Source organism: Boleophthalmus pectinirostris, unplaced genomic scaffold (genome assembly GCF_026225935.1).
Source record: "Boleophthalmus pectinirostris isolate CB_2022bp ecotype Guang Dong unplaced genomic scaffold, ASM2622593v1 HiC_scaffold_5, whole genome shotgun sequence".
In the NCBI taxonomy this organism is placed as follows: Eukaryota; Metazoa; Chordata; class Actinopteri; order Gobiiformes; family Gobiidae; genus Boleophthalmus; species Boleophthalmus pectinirostris.
The window spans coordinates 6122631-6145693 of record NW_026571404.1 but is presented as its reverse complement, the minus strand read 5'-3'; the positions used below and the strand labels follow the sequence as shown (position 1 = coordinate 6145693).

At 38.7% G+C, this 23063-nt stretch overlaps 2 protein-coding genes across 2 annotated transcripts in view; both read left to right on the top strand.

Annotated features, from left to right (window-relative positions):
* btaf1 (BTAF1 RNA polymerase II, B-TFIID transcription factor-associated) overlaps positions 1-23063 on the top strand; it is a 104829-nt gene that overhangs the window by 7994 nt on the left and 73772 nt on the right. The window contains 2 exon segments of the mRNA XM_055162835.1: positions 10663-10806; positions 19942-20126. Of these exon segments, the coding sequence (XP_055018810.1) occupies positions 10663-10806; positions 19942-20126 (329 nt within the window).
* blnk (B cell linker) overlaps positions 1-23063 on the top strand; it is a 288551-nt gene that overhangs the window by 209550 nt on the left and 55938 nt on the right. The gene's annotated exons all lie outside the window — the stretch shown is intronic.

Sequence of the window (23063 nt, the reverse complement as noted above, 5' to 3'; positions counted from 1 at the left end):
AGGACGGATTTACGACACAAAAACAAAACAAAAAACATTTAAATTAAGAAATGTTACGACTGATCTAGTTTGCAGCGAAACATAATAAGACGATTGAAAAGTTTTTACTGTTTATCCAAACTACACAAATCCATCATATCATAAAGGGAGGCAGTACAACAATGCTCAAACGTCTGACAACACCTTTTGACTTTTTTTGTGGTAAAAGTAGCGTCTCGATAACGTTATCTTTTAGGTGCTAAAACAAAAGAGTTTTGGCAGGGTGTGACTACTTTTTGGTCGTGTTTGTGAAAGATAAGAAAACCTTTAACCGAGCAGATAGAGCACGGAAGCAAAAGCACAAATACTCAGCAGTTTTATTTTAGTAACAGGCAATGAAAAAAAACAAATTTACATGTTCGCTATTAGAAAATCAGAAATGCTGCAGTTACTTTGGCCACAGTTTGAGTCTTTAGTAGAGCTCAGTTCTGTTTTAAAGTACCAGTGCAATACCAAATAAAAAGGGTTGTGTACTATTGTTACAAAAAAAACCAAACAAAAAAAACACTATGGATGTAACAATCTCAAACTCGCGATATTTTGAAGAGGCTGACATAATCGTAGATAGGATGCTTTTTTTGCTTTTAAAATAGTTCTACAATATTCTGGTGTGAACTTTTTTCCATCATAATCCCAAGAATTCAAGTAAAAAACATATTTCTTCATGTTGTCTGCACTGAAATGAATCATGGGATATGTAGTTTCCAATGTTTTTAAGCTCTTGCTACTATAAAACCATGTATTGTGTCGTGTTTATAACAGTGACTCTTTTCTTCTATTAAAGCAAACCTCAATAATACACTTGTCAATATTCACGATTTTGAAAGCTCCAGTCACCATATTTCAACATTTTATCGAATATGGATCCAAATAACTATATCCAAATCTCTCGGTACGATATTTATTGCGATATTTTGAAGAGGCTGATTATAATAGTAGACAGGACACTTTTTTGCGTTTTTAAATATAGTTTAACAAGATTTTGGTGTGAATTATTTCCGTCATATTCCCAAGAATTCCACAAAAAAACATATTTCTTCATGTTGTCTGCGCTGAAATGAATCATGGGATATGTAGTTCCTGATGTTTATAAGATGTTGCTACTATAAAACCATGAATTTAAGCAAAGGAACTTGTGATTCGATATATTCTGACAGCCCACGATATTATTGTTAGACTTTTGACGATACGATATCACGATATTTCAGTTATTGTTACATCCCTAAACACATTTGATACCACAGCTTTTTTTTTTTTTTTTTTTTTTAATAACAAGTTTTGAAACCTCAGGGAGAACGGTGTTGAAGATTACTACAAATTAACAATAAAAACAATAGCTTTTTCACGAAATAAGTACTATATTTAAAAGAATTTATGAACAGAGTAGTCTTGTTTTGCCGTTCTAGATGATGATTGACAGGAACAGGTATTGAAAAACTGGTATTGTGCCGATATCTGAAAATAGGGTTGGGTGAACAATATTCCTAAGTTTCAACATGTCTTTAAATGTATTATTCAGTGTTTCCCATAGATTTTGTTAAGATTATAGTGGCACAAATTATTTTTATTTGAATAATCTAATTTCATTCTGTTTGCGGAGTGTAAATGCCACTTACTTACTTCCTATATTTAATCTTTAACCAGTCATTTTTGATCCGTGTTGTCTCTTTTATAAGCTTATAATACACTGAGCAGCAAAGCCTAATTTTGTTATGCCAATATATCGTCTCAGATGTTGTTTTTAAGACTTTGTGGACTTTGGGGGCACATTTGGAGGACTTTAGACTTTGGGGGGCCTCTGTAGTTTCCCGTATTAACGAGAAACACTGATGACTCAAGGTTTAACTATGAGACCAATGTGAGATGTGTTAAATTGCTCACAAATTATTTTTAACACTATTTTAAACCCAAAACAATAAACTAGATATTATATTTGCACAACAACACTAATAATAGTACTGATCTGTCTGTAATCTGTCTAAAGGTCGCTGCACACTACAGGAGAATTTGCCCGATTTTGGCTGCGACTTTGTGTCTTCGTGTGCGATTTTTGAAGCCGCTGTGCTCCTCGTGTGTGTGTGTGGTGTCAGTTTGACTGAGCTGTTCTGTCAGATCGGAACCATCAAACATCAGCAACGACACAGTAACAACCGATAAAACAGAGCATCAGGAGCAGAGGACTGACGGACACAGAGACGCAAGAAACAAACTCAGGAAATAGCGAAAATAATGAGTCGACTTTAGTGCTCACCTCTCGTAAAGTGATAAATTTAAACTGCACCATTTTAAATTTTAATAAATAATAATAATAATAATAATAATAATAATATATAATAATAATAATAATAATAATAATAATAATATAATAATTATGATAATAATATTAATAATAATAATACCAATAATAATATTTTATTTTTTTTTTTTGTTTTATTATTTTACATGTATATAACATAACAATAAAAATTTAAAATAAAACACGCCAGATAAAAAAAAAAAAAAAAAAAAGGTGCTGGAAGAGGCAAAGAACGCAAACGGGCTTATATTAAAGCCTCCACCTTATGAATACATTACAAATTGAACATTATAGCTGTGCATTTCAAAAAAATTTAAAAAATCCACATCATCCATAGAATTTGTCCTCTGCAAATAATGACCCCCAGTCCACAAAACAGCGCTATTAATCCAGTTTGAGGTGCTCTTTAAAAGTAAAAAGGCAAGAGTAGTTCCTCGCCTGTGTTTGTTTACATCCACGGATCGAGGTGAAGCTGCAGTTTAACGATACCGTTTCGACTTCCTTTGAACTTTATGGACAATATGAGTAGAAAATTCAGTTTGTCGACTGGACAGAAGTTAGTCAGGTTGAAGACGTTTCGCAGCTCATCCAAGCTGCTTCTTCAGTTCTGGACAACGGACAATACTTGATTCATACTTTAAAAATCATATATCTGAAGTTTTGCACCACATTTCACAAATAATAACACAGTTTTGACTTGTATCTAAACTAGAAGTGCAGTGCTCTTGATTTTTTTTATTTTTTGAACACTTAACTCTTTCCCCCGTTAATGCCTAATAGGAACAACCCATACATATATTACTAGGCCTACCCATAGAGCATAAGTGCATAAAAGAAAACAAACTTCCACGAAATTATTTTTAAACTCATGAACTTAATTGAAAACACAGACATATTTGTATCTCTGGAAACCTTAGACTCTGAACCCTTCATTTATGGATGTTTAAATGTGATTCAACTCATTTATAGGTGTTTAACAGCTCACTGAATATGAGAGTTTACCTGGTCAGGTGCAAAATCGAAAACAAAAAACTACATTCAGCATCTGATATATGCACGTTCTGACATATTCGACAGCGCTCACAACTTTATAGTTTGTGGTCTTCAGACATTTCCCGCTGCAAGAAGAACAAGTCTCGTAAGATTCTCCTTGTGTCTGTGTTTTGCGCTTTCTGTCACACTTTTAAAAATCATTTAAGACCAAGAAATCCTGTAGTGTGAAGCGACCTTTACTCTAAATCACTGAAGTCCAGGCAGAGAAAATGAGCGTCCTTCCTCGCGCACAATAACCTTCTAATGGGAATAGCACGTTCTGTATTGTTCTTAAACCGTCCCCTGAGCCGAACAGCAGGCTCTGTCCACGCTCGCTCAGGTGTTGAAGCTGCACTTTTAAACGGCATAAAATATTTGGGCCATCAGCGATATTTTTTTTCTGCAGCGGGCTTTGTGATAACAGGCTCTATTTGCAGTTCAAACACTTGTGTAGGCTGATGCTGACAGGAGCGGAGGCAGAGGGAGGCTTGGCTGTACACACACTTTACCACCTCTGCAAAGGAGCGCGTAATCGTTTTAGGAAAAGATTTTTTTTTTTTTTTCATGGGAACATACTGCCAACTTGCATTTTCACTGTCGTCATGTGAAACAGGCCAGGCAAGCAGTTTTGATCTGAAAAGTACAGAACGAGGTGAAGGAATGCCAATATCTGTGTGCTACGACAGGTTTCTAATATGCGTAAAATCTGACTTATAGTGCGATATATATTATTTTTGCTTACATTGGGGTGTGAACTAACTGAAAACGCTAGTGTTACACGCTCTGTTACTCAAGTGAGACTTTATTTGGAGCTTTTTACGCTTTTTTTTTTTAACCAGAAAGCGCTTACTTTGTTGGAACTACAACAGGTGAGATGATTTCTTCCCTCGCACTTGAAATTACAGTTACAACTCGCTGGCATTTACAACAGTTTTTCCACTTAGTCTCTCTCACCTTTTTGTTGAAAATCAAATCCCTAAAAAGACTATGAATGCTCTTGTTGAACACAAGCTCCTGAAAATGTGATCTTTAAATCCGTTTTGTATTTTTTTTCTTGAGCTTAAGACTCTTAAAACTTATTTGGCAGTGTTTGGTAACTTTTGAATATTCCACCAATAGAGGTACCGTATTTTCCAGACTATTGAGCGCACCTGAATATAAGCCGCAGGTGTCCACGTCTTCAAGAAGGTTATTAAGTTCGGGCTGTCTGCTTTTATCGCCTCTGAAAGCTTTTGTCGTCTTTTTGCTTTGAGTCAGTTCATCACCAACTTCTCACCATCAACTCACTGATGTCGGGTTCACGTGCAGCAGCTCTGTTTCCTTCTTCCACAGCCACATCAATCGCCGTTAACTTAGCAAGAAATGAACGAAAAGAAGCAGAAAGAAGTCATCTTATGTTATCTGCCCCCTTTTCCCTTTTCTAGACAATACATTAACACTGATAGTTACTTTAAAACATTTCATACATTACATACATTTCATTTCAGCCACAATTATTAATCAGTTGCAAACGGAGATCATCGCTTTTATGCGCCACAACTTGATTTTCTTTTTCATCCATACATATTGCACTGGATTTTATGTATTAATAACTTTCTGTTCTGTTTTTCACATTAAAACGTTTTGCCGTGGTCCAAAGTTATGCCTCGCTTAACCTCAAACATCCTAAATATTCACTGCAATGAGTTAATAAGTGCTTTCACAACTGTCAAGAGACCAGAGTGGATTTTTGCCCCCTCAGTGAAGCTAACGGTTTAGCTTAGTTTAGTTTAGTTTAGTTTATTTGTTTATTTATCAGGGATAATGTGCATAAAAACACTGAGCTACACTAAGAGGTCATGTGTTTGTTGCCAAGTTATAGCAAAATTGTTCATTTCCACCTTCAGTCCCTGGACAAGTTGGTGTCATAAATGATGAACATGCCAATAAACTAAAATACAATATATATTAATGCATCCAGACAATTAGTAAGTAACACTATAGTCCCATTCAGTTCATATTTCTTTATTCATACAGGGCAAATTAAAGGTTTGTTTGGTTAAAAGTCATTGTTTGGTCAGACGTGCAAACATTTCATAATTTGTACATGATATAAATTCATGTGGGAGGCTTTTCCAGAGGATTAAGGCCTATTCATGCTGCATAAGAACATAAGATCTTTGTTCATATTACCTCAAGAACAAGAACAAAGAACGAAGTTTGTTTGGGCTCTGACATTTCATACTTCAAAAGATGTTCTCCTGCCAAACTGACCCGTCCCCTCGCTCCATTTCTTTTCGTTCTCCACTCATTCTCCACTCTCTTTTTTTTTTTTTTTGGTGACCTGCCTTTTGGCGTTTGCAAACTTGTCACAGAGATTACGCCAGACTTTTTCGTCCGAGCCTAAAATATCTGCGATCTCCCTTCATGAATTTCTTCCCATTTGGCGTCTTTATAGTCATTGGGCGTCGTGTCGTATACATGTTTGTATTTCTCACCATTTTCGTCAGCTGTGACTCAGAATAGGGATGGGCATGATCAGTCGACTAATCGATAATTGATCATTAAGAATTTCATCGATTACGTTCATTTCTAATCGACAAACTGAATGTAGGTTTCTGGGTGTAGATATGAAGCTGTGTGTGACAGAGCAAACACTGGAGTTGCAGCCTCACAGTCCCACGTTTGGGCTGTGGTACCTCCTTGGAGATCACTGTACCTCTCAGTGAGTGTGTTTACATGCACATCAGTGTCTTGGTTTTGTCATGGTGCATGTTTACGCAGTATCCCGCTTACTGCAACATAAAGAGCTGCGCTAAACCTGCACACGTACGATCTTTGAAAACATTCGTGACGCACAGAACAGGCTCACCTTCAGCATCAACATCCCCCTGTCACAGAAAGAACATATTCCACTGAGTTGTGTCCTTTAGGCTATGTTCAGACTGCAGGGCTTAACGCTCAATTCCAATTTTTTTGTGAAATCCGATGTTTTTGCGAGGTCGTTCACATTTCCAATTAAATGTGACTTGTATGTGATCCCCTGTGTGAACGTTAAACGGCCCAAAAGTGTCCCACATGTGCACTGGAGACGCGATGACGTCCACCTCAGCGAGCGTGCTCTGTGTTTACGGAAGTTGTCCAAACGAGCATTGAGCACCTGGAGATTTTAAATTTCCTCTCGTACCGGAGCCAGAACATGAACAACTTACTTGTTTTAAGGAGGAGATTGAGAAGGAGAAAGACGAGGTTTTTGGCCGTGGTGTTTTGTGGGACAGCGGCAGCGACGTCCGTTGAAAGGAACGTGTGGATGTGGAGACGTAGCCAAGAGTGGTGAGTGGTGATGTGTTTCGCTTCAGTGACACGGAGTTCATTAACAATTTTCACCTACTTCAGCGCAGAATAGTGACGTTTGTGGCTTGTTGATAATGTGTAGGTGGCTGTTCAGACTGAAGTCGCATGTCAAAAGATCAGATATGTATCGGTTTCAGGACCACATATCCAAGTGTCCTGGGTCACATTTGAAAAAATCGGATCTCTGTCGTTCAGACTGTCAAAAATCGGATTTGGGTCTCTTCAGGCTGCAGTCTGAACGCAGCCTTAGTCCAACAAAAGCTGAACCGCATCAGCGCACAAGAGCATTTTTTTTTTTTCTCTCCGCTTAGTTTATGCAAATTAGCCATGCGGTTTTTAGTTTTGTTTCTACTTGCACAAAGCTGAATTAAACACATTATAATGTCAAACGGGCTGATGTGGCTCTAGAGTCGTTACGGTTTATATGTCGTAAAGTTGAGTTTATTTATGCAGATTAGTAATAGTAATAATAATGATGATACTTATTATATAAAAAGTTAATGACTAATCGAAAATCAGATGTTAATTCTCCCAACGATCGATTCATAAAATTTCATCGAATGTACATCCCTAACTCAAAACCATCCATTTTTTTCTTGCTCCGCCCGGCAAGGAAGCAGATAAACCACGGCCACATAAATAACCAATCGGAGCGAAGATGTCGGACAGCGTTGACGATGTTCTACATAAAGTTCTGCTCAGCTGCGGCGTCGAGAACAAGCCGAGAACTGTCGAACAGGAGCTGGCTGAACATTATTTTGTTCAGTCAACCCTGGTTTCATGTTCTTATGAAGTATGAATAGGTCTTTATGGCTCTAGAGGAGAATGATGAGTGACCAAAAAAGGTTCTGCACCTCGGAACGCTGCATTCTCCTCAGGCTGTGGACCGTGTGGCTCAGCAGGTAGCATGCTAACCACGCATTTCCAGTTTTAATGATTACCACGTGAAACAAAGTCAAATTTTCAGAAGTTCAGATTTCTCCCTGAAGGCTAAACTCTTCCCCAAACTTCTCAAACAGTCACAGGGTTTTAGAAATGACCAAACCACCATTAAAGCATATTTAACAGCAAAGCCCTACTTTCAGCGGGATATGAATAGAAATGGAAAAATGCAGTGTGTCATGAACTGGGTCAAGACTTTTTAAAGGGCCTGTACTTTACTTATAATAGTTGTTTCTCTGTTTTGGTTTAACATCAGAGCTCCATCCGAATCCGTTAAATAAACCGTTCCACATCCGCACTGGAGTTCATGCAGGGACGGAGGAAATTAGGATGATTAGAAGTTTTGTTCAAGTTCAGGAGATAAATGTTGAAAGCCTTTTTTATTTAATTTTATTTTTTTAAGTAACTGTATGTAGCCTGCACTTTTAATGTATACCTAAATCTGCAAATGGAAGACACACATGTTTTTCAACAAAATTCACCGAGACCCTGGCCTGCGCTCGCTCTGATTAATGATTGGCAAAGTTACAGGTCAAATGTGTGGAGAGACAAACACTCCTGTTTTTTAGAAATATGACAAACAGGTGAACCATCGGAAATGTTACACAGTGCTCCTTTTACTGTGTGAAGATTTCAATTAATCTGAAAAATTGGCAAAAAAGTATGTCTCTTTTTGTTGCATATATTGTCAACAATGATAATAATTTACAGTGGATTTTATCAAGGAGGGATGGAATATTATTGAGATTTCTGTAAAATACATTTGGATTTTGAAAACATTTCTATACAAAGACTAAACTATAAGGCTAAGATGACATTTTAAAATCACACTTATTTGTTTTTGCTAATTAACTCTTCATATAACATTATAAAAGTGAATATCACAAATATCTTGAAGCCAGATCATGATTCTTGTAAACTTAGTATTATATTATCCAGTTGGAAAAGTGGGTTGGAAAAAGTGGCTGTATTTGAGCATAGTGCCACATGCAAGGGAAAATTTGTGAATAATGACATGAGATTTTACCAAAAAAGCATATTGTCACACGGAAGAGATCACGATTCGACCCATCCCTGTCTAAAGGCCGCCACACACAACAGGAGAATTTGCCCGATTTTGGTTCTGAGCTGCTGTGTCAGATCGTAACCACCAAACATCAACAACGCTGCGGTAACAGACAATAAAACAGCATCAGACGCAGACTGAGTGACAGACACAGAGGCGTAAGATACAAACTCAGGAAATGGCGAAAATAATGAGACGACTTTACTCACCTCACTTGAAGTTGTTCCAGTTTGAGGTGTTCGTTAAAAGTAAAAAGGCAAGAGTAGTTCCTCACGTGTGTCTATTTACATCCACACAACACACGGATCGAGGTGAAGCTGCAGATTAACTATACTGACTCCACTTCCTGTGTACATTGTCTCAAATCTTTTATGATTTAGGGCCTATTTACACGAGAACATTTGCAGGTAAAAACAAAATATTTTATCTGAAGTGCCGTTCGTTTAGACGGTGACGATGTTTTTGGAGCTTAAAAATGCAAAAATCTAAAACCACCCTCCAGAGTGGAAAAGTTGAATACGCTCCACCGTAGCGTACACTGCCCAAGATGCAAAACTCTGGTCAGATCTTTTCAGGTCACGTACGCATTTACTTTACATACATCACCACCTAGTCACCTGGCATGCATACCCAGTCGAATTCCACAGACTTTTGCATTTGCTCCCGAAAACACTCATCTAAACCCGGAATAAAAAGTGAAAACATGACGCTACTTTTGCATCTTCTGTTCAGTCCGTCATTATATACATGAATATGAATGAATACATGAAGTTTTGCACCACATTTCACAAATAATAATAATAAGAGTTTTGTCTTGTATCTAAACTAGAAGTGCAGTGCTCTGATCTTTTGAACACTTACGAGTCTCAAAGCGAGTGGTTTTACTGTTGACAGGAAACAGATGACGCGATCGCGCTCACAACTGTGTAACCTGTGGTCCGCAGACATATCCCCCAGGAGTCTTTGCGATCGGCAATCTCAGTCTCATAAGATTCTCCTCGTGTCTGTGGTGTGCGCTTTTGGTCGCATATTCAGTGTTTCCCACAGAAAATTGGTTAGGCAAAGTGGTGCTGCCGAAAAAGTGAAGAGGGGGGTGTGCGAAGATTTCGTGCACAGAGAAGAAGTGAGGAGCGGGATGTGCGGCGATTCCGTGCATGGAGAAAAAGTGAGGAGCGGGATGTGCGGAGATTCCGTGCATGGAGAAAAAGTGAGGAGCGGGATGTGCGGAGATTCCGTGCATGGAGAAAAAGTGAGGAGCGGGATGTGCAGAGATTCCGTGCACAGAGAAAAAGTGAGGAGCGGAGATGTGCGTAGGTTCCGTACGCGGAGAAAAGGTGAGGAGCGGGATGTGCGGAGATTCTGTGCATGTTGGAGAAAAAGTGAGGAGTGGAGGTGTGTGGAGATTCTGTGCACAGAGAAAAAGTGAGGAGCGAGATGTGCGGTGATTCCGTGCATGGAGAAAAAGTGAGGAGCGGAGGTGTGCGTAGGTTCTGTACACGGAGAAAAGGTGAGGAGCGGGATGTGCGGAGATTCCGTGCATGGAGAAAAAGTGAGGAGCGGGATGTGCGTAGGTTCCGTACGTGGAGAAAAAGTGAGGAGCGGGATGTGCGTAGGTTCCGTACGTGGAGAAAAAGTGAGGAGCGGGATGTGCGGCGATTCTGTGCACAGAGAAAAAGTGAGGAGCGAGATGTGCGGCGATTCCGTGCACGCAGAAGAAGTGAGGAGCGGGATGTGCGGTGATTCCGTGCATGGAGAAAAAGTGAGGAGCGGGGCCAGTTGTTGTCAAGAACTTAACTATAAAGTGCTGCAGGAAAGACTGACATTGAAAAATCGTTTAAAACCCAAAAAGCTTGTAGTGTTTGGCGTCCTTAACCATGCCTTATTTTTCCTTATTGGGATTCCTGCCTGATTTTGGTAATAATTGCTCTTCTCCCTTGTGTTTGCCTCCCTCCAGAGTCGTGTGAGGACCTGTCCCCAGAGGAGGCGTCCTGTGATCGTCTGAGCTTCCTTCACTTCGACATCTCCAGGCTCCTCAAACATGGAGCGTCGCTGCTGGGATCCGCCGGAGCCGAGTTTGAGCTGCAGGACGACAAAACTGGTTTGTACACAGCTCTCTGCACAGACATGTATCCTGCATAATTTAAAACATTTCACTTTAAAATGAAAATGTTGTAGCAAAAGTGTCTTATTCATCCAAATTTTGCAGTAAATATGAAGCTGTATTAAGATGTTTTTTTTTTTTTACACTAAGATGATGCAACATGATGAAAGTGATCAGAATCCACTGCTCTGATGGGACTTAAAATAGATACAAGATGCATTTTTATGATTTTGCCACCTGCTTGTCTCCATCGAGGATGCTGTGCTTTGCCTGGAAAGTTCCGCTGTATGGCATTAAACTCTTCAAACAAATGTTAAACCTGATCATTACTGTTACTGACTCGACCAGTGAACCTCAACCTTTTTAGCTCAACAATAATACAATAATAAGACAATATTTCGAGGACTGGGGGATTTGGGGCTGTGGCGGTGCGACATGGTTTAGTCCTGGTTTAGTCCTGATTAAATCTGGTTTTAGTTCTGGTTTTAGTCCTGGTTTAGTCCTGGTTTAGTCCTGTTTTATTCATTATTTAGTCCTGGTTTTAGACCTGGTTTTAGTCCTGGTTTTAATCCTGGTTTTAGTCCTGGTTTTAGACCTGCGTTTAGACCTGCGTTTAGTCCTGATTAAATCCTGGTTTAGACCTGGTTTTAGTCCTGGTTTAGTCCTGTTTTATTCATTATTTAGTCCTGGTTTTAGACCTGCGTTTAGACCTGTATTTAGTCCTGATTAAATCCTGGTTTTAGTCCTGGTTTAGACCTGGTTTAGACCTGATTTTAGTTCTGAATTAGTCCTAGTTTAGTCCCGATTAAATCATGGTTTAGTCCTGGTTTAGACCTGTTTAATGATTATATCCTCTTTTTAGTCCTAGTTTTAGTCCAGGTTTAGCCCTGGTTTAGTCCGGTTTAGACCTGGTTTAGATCTGGTTTAGACCTGGTTTTAGTCCTAGTTTTAGTTCTGGTTTAGTCTTGGTTAAACCTGTGTTAGTCCTGTTTTTTAGACCTGTATTTAGTCCTGATTAAATCCTGGTTTTAGTCCTGGTTTAGACCTGGTTTAGACCTGATTTTAGTTCTGAATTAGTCCTAGTTTAGTCCCGATTAAATCATGGTTTAGTCCTGGTTTAGACCTGTTTAATGATTATATCCTCTTTTTAGTCCTAGTTTTAGTCCAGGTTTAGCCCTGGTTTAGATCTGGTTTAGACCTGGTTTTAGTCCTAGTTTTAGTTCTGGTTTAGTTAAACCTGTGTTAGTCCTGTTTTTAGACCTGCTTTTAGTTCTGGTTTAGGCCTGGTTTAGACCTGGTTTTTGACGTGGTTTTAGACCTGGTTTTAATTCTGTTTTTAGATCTGTTTTAGACCTGGTTGAAACCTGGTTTAACTAGATCCTAGACCGAAGAACTCCCCATATTACAACACAAATCTACATTTAAACATGATTAAATTTATCTGCCCCTGTCTGTTTTGTATTAAACATTATTGGCCTGTTGCTGCGCTCTATTGAACGTCCGTAGTCGATAAATCCGAGTCAGTTCTCCCGACATTCGTTGTAAATACATTCCATAGCAACAGTTGGGGAAAATAAGGATGCCTATGAATCCCATTTACAGTCTGTAGAAGGACATTTGGGACAGACGACGAATAACTCACTAGGGCTTCATCCAAATCTTTAAGAACTCAACGCTCTGACTGAACCCTGAGGTAGTTCACGTCTTAGGCTGCGTTCAGACTGCAGCCTGAAGTGACCCAAATACGATTTTTTGGCTTCTGTGTGACCTGTATCTGATCTTTTAATGACAGTCTGAACAACACAGATCCGATTTTTTTCAAATGTGACCCAGGACACTTGGATATGTGCTCCTGAAACTGATACAAATCTGATCTGGCCAAAGCGCATTTACCCGACCTACACGTTATCAACAAGCCACAAACGTCACTATTCTGCGCTGAAGTAGGCGAAAATTGTTAATGAACTCCGTGTGACTGAAGCGAAGCACAATGCCACTCACCACTCTTGGCTCCGTCTCCATATCCACACGTTCCTTTCAACAGACGTCGCTGCCGCTGCCCCACAAAACACTATGGCCAAAAACCTCATCCTTCTCCTTCTCAATCTCCTCCTTAAAATAAGTAAGTTGTTCATGTTCTGGCTCCGGTACGAGAGGAACTTTAAAATCTCCAGGTGCTCGATGCTCACGTCCATGTTTGGACAACTTCCGTAAACACAGAGACGCTCGCTGCGGTTGACGTCGTCGTGTCTCCAGTGCACATGTGGGACACTTTCGGGCCATTTAACGTTCACACAGGGGATCGCATACAAGTCGCATTTAATTGGAAATGTGAACGACCTCGCAAAACATCAGATTTTACAAAAAAATCGGAATTGAGCGTTAAGCCCTGCAGTCTGAACGTAGCCTCAGAGTCTGTTAATTAACGTTTGCTGTCGGCGACTCAGTTATGGCAATTTGACTTTTACATGTTCAGAAAAAAAAAAATCTACTGTCAGATGATGTGAAAGAAAGTCTAAATGTCACTACAAAGTTTTCAGAAGACACTCTGCACATACGCAACTTAACATAATTTAATCAAAATGATGAAAAGACAATTCTCTGTGTGCACTGTGACGTAAATCCAACCTACTCGATCTGCTCCGAACTACCAGAGTTTGTGTTTCGGGACTTGGATTTGATTGGACGTTCCATTGGACTTTCTCGAGTTGAAGGTCTGTTTTCCCCGAGACCCAAGCACAATAAATTCAGTGTTATGATTTCATCTCCATGAAGGCAAGCAGCTGTACGGAAGATAATCTGTTCCATCACATTTTGAATTTTAAATGCCTGTGAATTTCTCAAATTTTTTACTCTGAAAAAACATGTTTGAATTCTTTTTAATCTAAATTTTAGTTGCTGAATTTTTTTTTTTTTTATAAATATTTTTATTAAGGAATCACAATATACTCATACAAGATTTACAAATCACAATTATTTTTCCTTTTATATTTTTCTTATTTTCAAAGGGAAAACACCATCTTACTAATAAATACCAAATCCAAATATTATCAAAAATGAAGCAAAGGCAAACAATCAAAAGATAATAATAATTATGATGGTGAAAAAAATAAAAAATAATAATAATAATAATAAATAAATAAATAAATAAAATAAAATTAATAAAAAAGAGTAAAAAGAGAGAGGAAGAGAGAGAGAGAAAAGAAGACAGTAGGGTGAGTTGCTGAAATTTTAAGCATACATTCAATAACGTCAAAGTGTTTCAAATTTAATAATATATATAAAGAAATCACCTTTTAAATATTCAGCATAAACATTTTCATGCCCTCAAATTCAACAGTCAAAATTCAGAGTGTAAAATTTGCAGTGAAAAGAATTCGCAGGAAAGATTCAAGATGCCAAAGTCATAACTCATCAATCTAAAGTGATCCGATCTGACCTGGTAAGAAACAGGAAATGATGCAGTGAAGCTATTTGATTAGTCAGAATTAACCTCATCAAAACCTCATCTGTTTCATTTCTTTTAAGTGTCTTGGATCTTTGTTTTGCGAAATTTTTCACTGCGAATACCACACTCTGAATTTTGACTGTTGAATCTTAAGAGCTTGAAAATATATGTACTGAATATTTTTATTCTGAATTTGAAACATATTGAAAATGTAAACTGAAAAAGGGATTTTGAATTATTTTTATTATGAGTTTTAGTTGTTGAAATTTTTAAGAGTTAGAAAATCCAAAGCGAGAAATTCAGCTGTATTTAAAATTAAAAGTGCAGTGGAACAAATTATCTTCCATACAGGAGTCAGACCTCGTCTAGAAAAGTAACCGTATACCGTATTTTTCGGACTATAAGTTGCACTTTTGGAGGGAAATTTATTTTATAAAATCAGAGACCAGGAACCGACATTTCATCTTGAAAGTCAAGTTCTAGTAATAACAACAGAACAGAGAACAACAGACTGTTAACGTCACATATGAACAGTTCTTCAGATAAACTTGTTCTGTTCTGTTGTTTATGTTATAGTTTAACAAACTCTCCATCTCACTCCAAATCACTAAATCCATTCAATTCTTCATCCTCGGTGTCACTTCTGAGCAACTCCATGACCTCTAGAGGTAAACAGAGCGTCGCTTCCTCTTCTGTGTATCTGTCGTCAGACTCAGCATCAGTTCCAGTTAGAATTATTCCGGCCTTTCTGAATCCCGACAGGATGGTTTCAGTTGTCTGTATGTTTGTTTAAATTTAACATTTTCAGTGGTACAGAAGTAATGTTGCGATCGACTGACATGATACAGACAGAACAGAGGCTCTTTCTGCAGGAGACAAAGTGGCAGTGGTACAGGAGGAACAGGAGCAGCAGATACTGACACTTATGTCAGATGTTATGCTTTGCCTGGAAAGTTCCGCAGTATGGCATTAAACTCTTCAAACAAATGTTAAACCTGATCATTACTATTATTGACAAGACCAGTGATCCTCAAACTTTTTTAGCTTCACGGAACGGTTTTATGTCGGACAGTATTTCAAGGACTGGGAACTGCAGCGATGTGGTTTAGACCTGGTTTAGACCTGGTTTAGACCTGGTTTAGACCTGGTTTAGACCTGGTTTAGACATGGTTTAGACATGGTTTAGACATGGTTTAGACCTGGTTTAGACATGGTTTAGACCTGGTTTAGACATGGTTTAGACATGGTTTGTCTAGTTTAGACATGGTTTAGTCCTGGTTTTAGACATGGTTTTAGTCCTGGTTTAAGATGTGGGTTAAGTTCTGGTTTTAGACTGGTTTAGACCTGGTTTAGATGGTTTAGACATGGTTTAGACCTGGTTTAGACCTGGTTTAGACTTGGTTTAGACATGGTTTAGACATGGTTTAGACCTGGTTTAGACATGGTTTAGACCTGGTTTAGACATGGTTTAGACATGGTTTAGTCCTAGTTTTAGACATGGTTTAGTCCTGGTTTTAGACATGGTTTTAGTCCTGGTTTAAGATGTGGGTTAAGTTCTGGTTTTAGACATGGTTTAGTCCTGGTTTTAGACATGGTTTAGTCTTAGTTTTAGACTTGGTTTAGTCCTAGTTTTAGACTTGGTTTAGTCTTGGTTTTAGACTTGGTTTAGTCTTGGTTTTAGACTTGGTTTAGTCTTGGTTTTAGACTTGGTTTAGTCTTGGTTTTAGACTTGGTTTAGTCCTGCTTTTAGTCCTGGTTTTGGTTCTGGTTTAGTCCTGTTTAATCCTGGTTTAGTCCTGTTTAATCCTGATGTAGTCCTGGGTTTAGATCTGGTTTAGACCTGGTTTTAGTCCTAGTTTTAGTCCTGGTTTTAGTCCTGGTTTAGACCTGGTTTAGACCCGGTAGTGACCATTTCTCCTTTATTATGATACACAATACATTTTAGTCATAAAAATCCTAGCAAATAACAATATATTTGACTCTAATTTGAATAGTCGCTGAGGAGAAACGGCCCGAAACCTGTTTTCCATATTTCCACTGCTGCGTCTCTGTGCCAGGCCTCACACCGAACGTCTAAATATAACTCTATGGTTTTGGAGGTGACTTTGAATACTATCTGCAACACTGTGTATTTGTGACGACGACAGCAGCAGCAAACTGTTTTATATCACCAGCCACTCGCTCTGTTCCCTCATATTCGGAAAACTAAGTGAAATTATAAATAAAATCAGCATGAATAAACCAGTGTCGTTCTCTCCTGTTAAAGTTTATTAGTATATTTTACACATTTGTTTAAAAAAATGGACGCAGACCACTATTTTCAAGTTTTTAAATCAACAGTTATTCGCATTTGACTCGAAATCTAAAAATCACTGAACACTTTGACAGCTGTAGCTTCTGTTTTGGTTTATGTGTTAGAGGTTTTGTGGTTTCTTGCACAGTCCAAATCTGATTAACAGATGATGTTTTGAAGATTAAAATGAAATGTAAACAGCAAAGTGATCTAATTTCCATCCATCTGATTAACATATTTTCCGGATTATAAGTCGCTCCGGGGTGTAAGTCGCACCAGCCAAAAAATGCGCAATGAAGAAGAAAAAAATGTAAGTCGCACTTTTTGGGGAAATGTATTTTGTAAAATCAGAGACCAGGAACTGACATTTCATCTTAAAAGACAAGTTCTAGTAATAACAACAGACTGAAAAAGCGTTAATATGTTGACGTAACAGTATTCAGATAATTAACTCTTTCCCCCCTGGACGCCTACTAGGAACAACCCATACATATGTTACTAGGGCTACACCCATAGAGCATAAGTGCATAAAAGAAAACAGACTTCCACGAGTGATTATAAATGATTTTTACACTCATGAACTTAATTGTAACACAGACATATTTGTATCTCTGGAAACCTTAGACTCTGAACTATTCATTTATGGATGTTTAAATGTGATTCAACTCATTTATAGGTGTATAACAGCTCACTGAAAATGAGAGTTTACCTGGTCAGGTGCAAACTCGAAAACAAAAAACTACATTCAGCATCTGATATCTGCATGTTCTGAGTACTATATTCATAAAAAAATATACTTTGTCAAAGTATTTAAACAGATTTCATATCACCAGATACAGTATAGCCAAGTGTGCACCTGTTTTTACCTGTTGTACACCTGTGTGCACCCAATTAATTTTTTTCCATTTAACTTATTCAACTCATTTAGCTTTTTATTCATTCACTAATTTCAGCTTATTATAATATGATAATATAATAATAAAACTCTTCCCCGTCAGTGTGTGTCCAGTATTTGTCATCTTGGCTATTTTCTCGTGTGCAGAGCTCCACATAAGCGTTTTTTCTGTAGCGATTCTGTTATACATCGCATCTTGGAAAAAAAGACTGAAATATTTTAAAGGACTGGCCTGGGCAACATCCAGATTTCAGGGCAATTTTGGTTCATAATCGAGTATAAAGCTCAGATAGTTTGTTGGGACATCGCAGGACTCCACACAGACGCATCAGCGGCATTCTCATCTTCTCCCCGAAAGTCCGTCGCTATCGCTGTTTTCCACTTTATAATCAACTTCAACATCATCACTTTGAAATCTATAAAAGTCACTTTCTCTAAACTTATCCATAAAATACGTCCGCTCCTCATTATTTCTAAAACTGTGCGCCGCAGCGCCGCGATCTTTCCATTGCACGTGTTTCGTGTTGTGTTTTTTCCGGAAGCTACCATCGTCACTATTTCGATTAACTTCGGAAAAAATCGGCGATAACATATCCTTGAATCCTATTGGTCAGTCTAGTGTGGGTTGTAGTGGCCCCCACCGATCACAGTCTCTGTTTAAATGTGAAAAACCGAGCCATTTCTAAAGGTCGTCAAATCTCGTCTTTAGTGATACAGCGGAGGAGTCAAAAGTCGTCATTAAGGGTTCAGGGGGGTCGTCAAATGTCGTCTTCATGGGGGAAAGAGTTAAAGCATAAACAACAGAACATAAGTTTACCAATCTCACTCACGATCTCACTCCAAATCACTAAATCCATTCAGTTCTTTGTTTGTTCTGCGCTTCCTCCAGAGATAAACAGTAGATCCATGAGGTAAACAGAGCGTTGTTTTCCTCTTCTGCGTCGCTGTCGTCAGACTCCGCATCAGTTCCAGTTAGAATTATTCCGGCCTTTCTGAATCCCGACAGGATGGTTTCGATTGTCATTGAATTGGGAGTCTTCCTGAACATGTGAGACGGGACTCTTCTTTGACACCGTTTAAATCCAGACTCAAAACTGTTCTGTTTCACTGTGCGTACGACTGAAAGGTTTTCATTCCACACTCTTCTCTCTAATTTATGTCACTCTTTTTTAATTTGAATTTGAATTATGATTATTTATGTTTTGATTTGTTTTTATTGGGATTTTAATGTATTTCTTATTCTGTAAAACACTTTAGTTCTAGTAGTAGTTTGTTTTCTTCGGTCAGTTAACATAATCATGCATCATATAACAATGATTTAACAAAACAACAAAAAACAAAACAAATACAATTATTCTGTAGACCGAAGGGGTTTAGGCTGAAGTTTAACACTTTTCCAAACCCTATTAACATGTAGAATACGATACATGATGGCAGAACTATTTACATATATACGCACTTTGAATTACTTTGTGTACGAATTGTGCTGTACAAATAAACTTGCCTTGCCTTGAATTTAAGGCTTTGTCGATTCATCCAGTGACTTCCAGGAAAGTTGAATTTTCGCACCCGCCCAATTACCGTGAAGCTGTGTTCTGCCCCCCCGCTTTCCTCCAGTCCCTCACCAGTTTCTCGCTCACTCCAAACTTTCTTTCTGCTGCTCGATTACAGTTTTCGGCTGCATATTTCACTATTTGCAGCAGGACAGAGGCTCTTTCTACAGGAGACATGCGCAGTAGAGTGACAGTGGTACAGGAGTACTGTATTTTCCGAGCTATTAGACGCTCTGGATTATAAGACGCACTGTCATTAAATGGTCTACTTTTGAACTTTTTTCACAAATAAACCGCACCGGACTTTAAATGAAACACAACAGTGTGATGGGTGAGTGGTTTTGTTTGTTTGTGGCGTTCACGGTGACTCTGGGCTTTGTTCAGTTGTGGCGTGTAGGGAGGGTGTGTCTGGGACCAACGGATTGTCGGCGTGTTCGTAGTGACTCAGTTGTTCAGTCGTGTCTAGAAGTGGCACGTTGCACTCGCTTTTTCGGTTCGTTCCTCCGTTCCGTTCCTCGTCGGCGTGGAGTGATGAGTGTGTCTGCGGGTGTTTTTCGCTGTGCGGTCGCTGTCTGTGTAGGGCGCTCTGGATTGTGGGGCACGCAGTTGTTTTTTGATGGGGTTGGAGGCTTAAGAGTGCGTCTAAAAGCCCGGAAAATACGGTAACAGTAGTACTAGATACTGACGCACAAGACTAGAGCCTCTCGTGGCTGTCGGTCTGAAAATTTTAATACACAAGTCGCACCGGAGTATAAGTCGCAGGAAACACCCAAACCATGAAAAAAGTGCGGCTTATAGTCCGAAAAAATACAATACTCACATCAGATTTCACAGTTTGCATGTCTTACAGGTCCAGAAATCGAATAATAATCAGGTTTTCGTGTTCGTGTTTTAAATATAATCATCTTGCATTGTCCTGACTTTCTCCTGTTGTCATTTTCAGCTGAGATGGACCCAAAGGAGCGCTTGTCTCGCCAGAGGAAACTGCTGCAGAAGAAGTTGGGTCTGGACATGGGCGCAGCCATCGGGATGGACACAGACGAACTGTTCAACGACGAGGACCTGGACTACAGCGGAGCCCGGCCTCAGGGCAGGGGCACCCCGGGCTGCAGCGCCAGGAACCATGTGGTGGGTCCCAATACTGATCCCAGTGTTTACCATCGAGAGATCAGGCTTTTATTTTAAACTTGGGTCTATAGGGGTGGAAAGAAAACTGTGAAAATGTCCCCATGCTTTATATAAAAACAGGATATATATATTTAGAGGATACCGTAAATTCCAATCCAATCCACTTTATTTCTAGGGGTGTGCAAAAATATCGGAATATTGATATATCGTATCGTTTAATGTGATGATACAGTATCGATATCATGGGCTGGTGTATCGATATATCATCAAGAGTATTTTTTGGTGTGTTTTACTAAATTATTTTGTTACAGAGCTACAGTTTTGTTGCTTGTGGTGTGAAAGGAAACTCATTTATGCGACACATTTGACATTTTAACTGTTTTGATGATTAAAATGTTTGTGTTTCATATGAACTTTGCACAAGAAGTGGTTTAACAAAGACTTTTAGTATCACAGACATGATTTAGCCTTTATTTTTTATTGAACCGTATCGAATCGATTTGAAATGTATCATATCGAATTGAAAGCTCACTGTATCGAGATATGTATCGTATCATGGCCTGTGTATCGAGATATGTATCGTATCGGCAATTGTATCGATACCCAGCCCTATTTATTTCTATAGTACATTTCACAAACAGTTTCCAAAGTGCTGCACAAATACATAATAATAATAACAACAATAATATAAAATGGTAAAATAAACGCTCAGATTTAATCATACTAGTCTTAAAATAATAAAAGCGTAAAATAAAATAAGAGCAAAATCACAGAATAGCAATAAATAAATAAAACCTATAAAATACATAAAAAATAAAATAAATAAAAGACACAGAGGAGCACACAACTTGCACGGTGTTAAAAGCCAGAGAATAAAAGTGGGTCTTTTCTCACACTTTGAATCCTGCGGCTAATAAAACGATGTGGCAAATATATCAACGGATTCTTTGTTTGGCACGTTGTCCAACACAGCAGATGCTCAAGCAGCCTGAGTGCAGAAAACGCCGCTGTCTGTGCAGGAAACACATGGATCTAGGGTTCACATGAAGGTGAAGAGTTTGCTCGTGATATTGTCAGCGCACTCAAATAGTTTATCGCCGTGTGATAAAATAAGTTATGATGCTAAATGAACGTTAGTGAGGGAGATGCGTCTTACCTATGTGTGTAAATGACGAGAAGAAACATCTCAAAGTTCAGTAGTCGAACATCCACTCATACCTGATTGATAGAACTAACCCCGCCCCCGAGAGAGTCTGAAATCTGCTGAAATCCTCTAAGGCTACGGTCAGACTGCAGCCTGAAGTGACCCAAATCCCATTTTTTGGCCCCTATGCTCCTGTATCTGATCTTTTAATGACAGTCTGAACGACACAGATCCGATTTTTTTCAAATGCGACCGAGGACACTTGGATATGTGCTCCTAAAACCGATACATATCCGATCTTTTGACATGTGACTTCAGTCTGAACGGCCAAGGAGCATTCATCCACTTACACGTTATCAACAAGCCACAAATGTACACAAACGTTCTTCTCGTCATATGAAAATTGTTAAGTGTCACTGAAGCGAAGCACATCGCCACTCACCACTCTTGGCTACGTCTCCACATCCACACATTCCTTTCATCGAACTGCCCCACAAAACGCCACGGCTAAAAACCTCGTCTTTCTCCTTCTCAGTCTCCTCCTTAAAACAAGTAAGTTGTTCATGTTCTGGCTCCGGTACGAGAGGAACTTTAAAATCTCCAGGTGCTCAATGCTGCGTCCATGTTTGGACAACTTCTGTAAACACAGAGCACGCTCACTGCGGTTGACGTTCGTCGTGTCTCCAGTGCACATGCGGGACACTTTTGGGCCATTTAAAGTTCACATTGGAGTCACATACAAGTCGCATTTAATTGGAAATGTGAACGACCTCACAAAAACATCGGATTTCACACAAAAAAAATCGGAATTGAGCGTTAAGCCCTGCAGTCTGAACGTAGCCTTAGACACTGAGATGAAGACAAGACTGCTTTTTTTCAATTGCCCTCAATAGTCCAGAAAATACGGTATAAACATATCCAGTAGGGTTGGGCGATATCTCGATATTTAAAATATATCGAGATATTTTTTAAACTCGACATGGATTCTGACATAGCGTATATATCGGTATAATGCTTACTGTATATTTAATTTTGATTTCGCCGCTTCGCTTATTTGCCTTCTCTGTGTTCGCCCCTGCGCGTCCCCGACTCTTTGCTTTGAACCACAGACAGACTCTACTGTCGTGAACGCCAAAAGTTTCTAGCACCACGAACCTTTTCCACCATTTACAGACAAGGCGACAACACTCATATTCCACTGAGTCGTGTCCTTTGGTCCGACAGCGCAGTTTAGGCAAATGAGCCATGCGGTTTTACGTTTCGTTTCTGTAAAATGTAAACAAATGTGGCAAAACTGCATTAAACACATTAAACACATTTCTTCTTTATTTTTTTTTTTACAGTTAAATTATTTTTGAATACACAGATTTTTTTTTTTTTTTATGTCCTGCATGAACTGCCTCTTTGCACTTGAATAAAAAAAAATAAAAAAAAACTTGTGGAATTTAGCATATTTGTTTTTGCAGTTTGCAGTTTTGGGGAGTTATTTTCCCTCTATAGATATCGAGAAATATTTTTTGCTCCATGTCGCCCAGCCCTAATTTACAGGATTATCCACTGTGTCAGCTATTAAAAATAAATACATTACGCTGTATATTTGTATATATTTTTTACTGAATGTCGTGTTATTGAGAAATTTACTCAAAACTGATAAGCCTCTGTTCTTTAATGTGTTAATTCTCCAGGCTATATTTAGTGGATAAACTTCTTAGGTTCTTTTTTAAGTATATAAGAAGACAAAATGAACATCATTGGCTTTATATTTAGTGGAGATGATATTTCCAGAACCACTG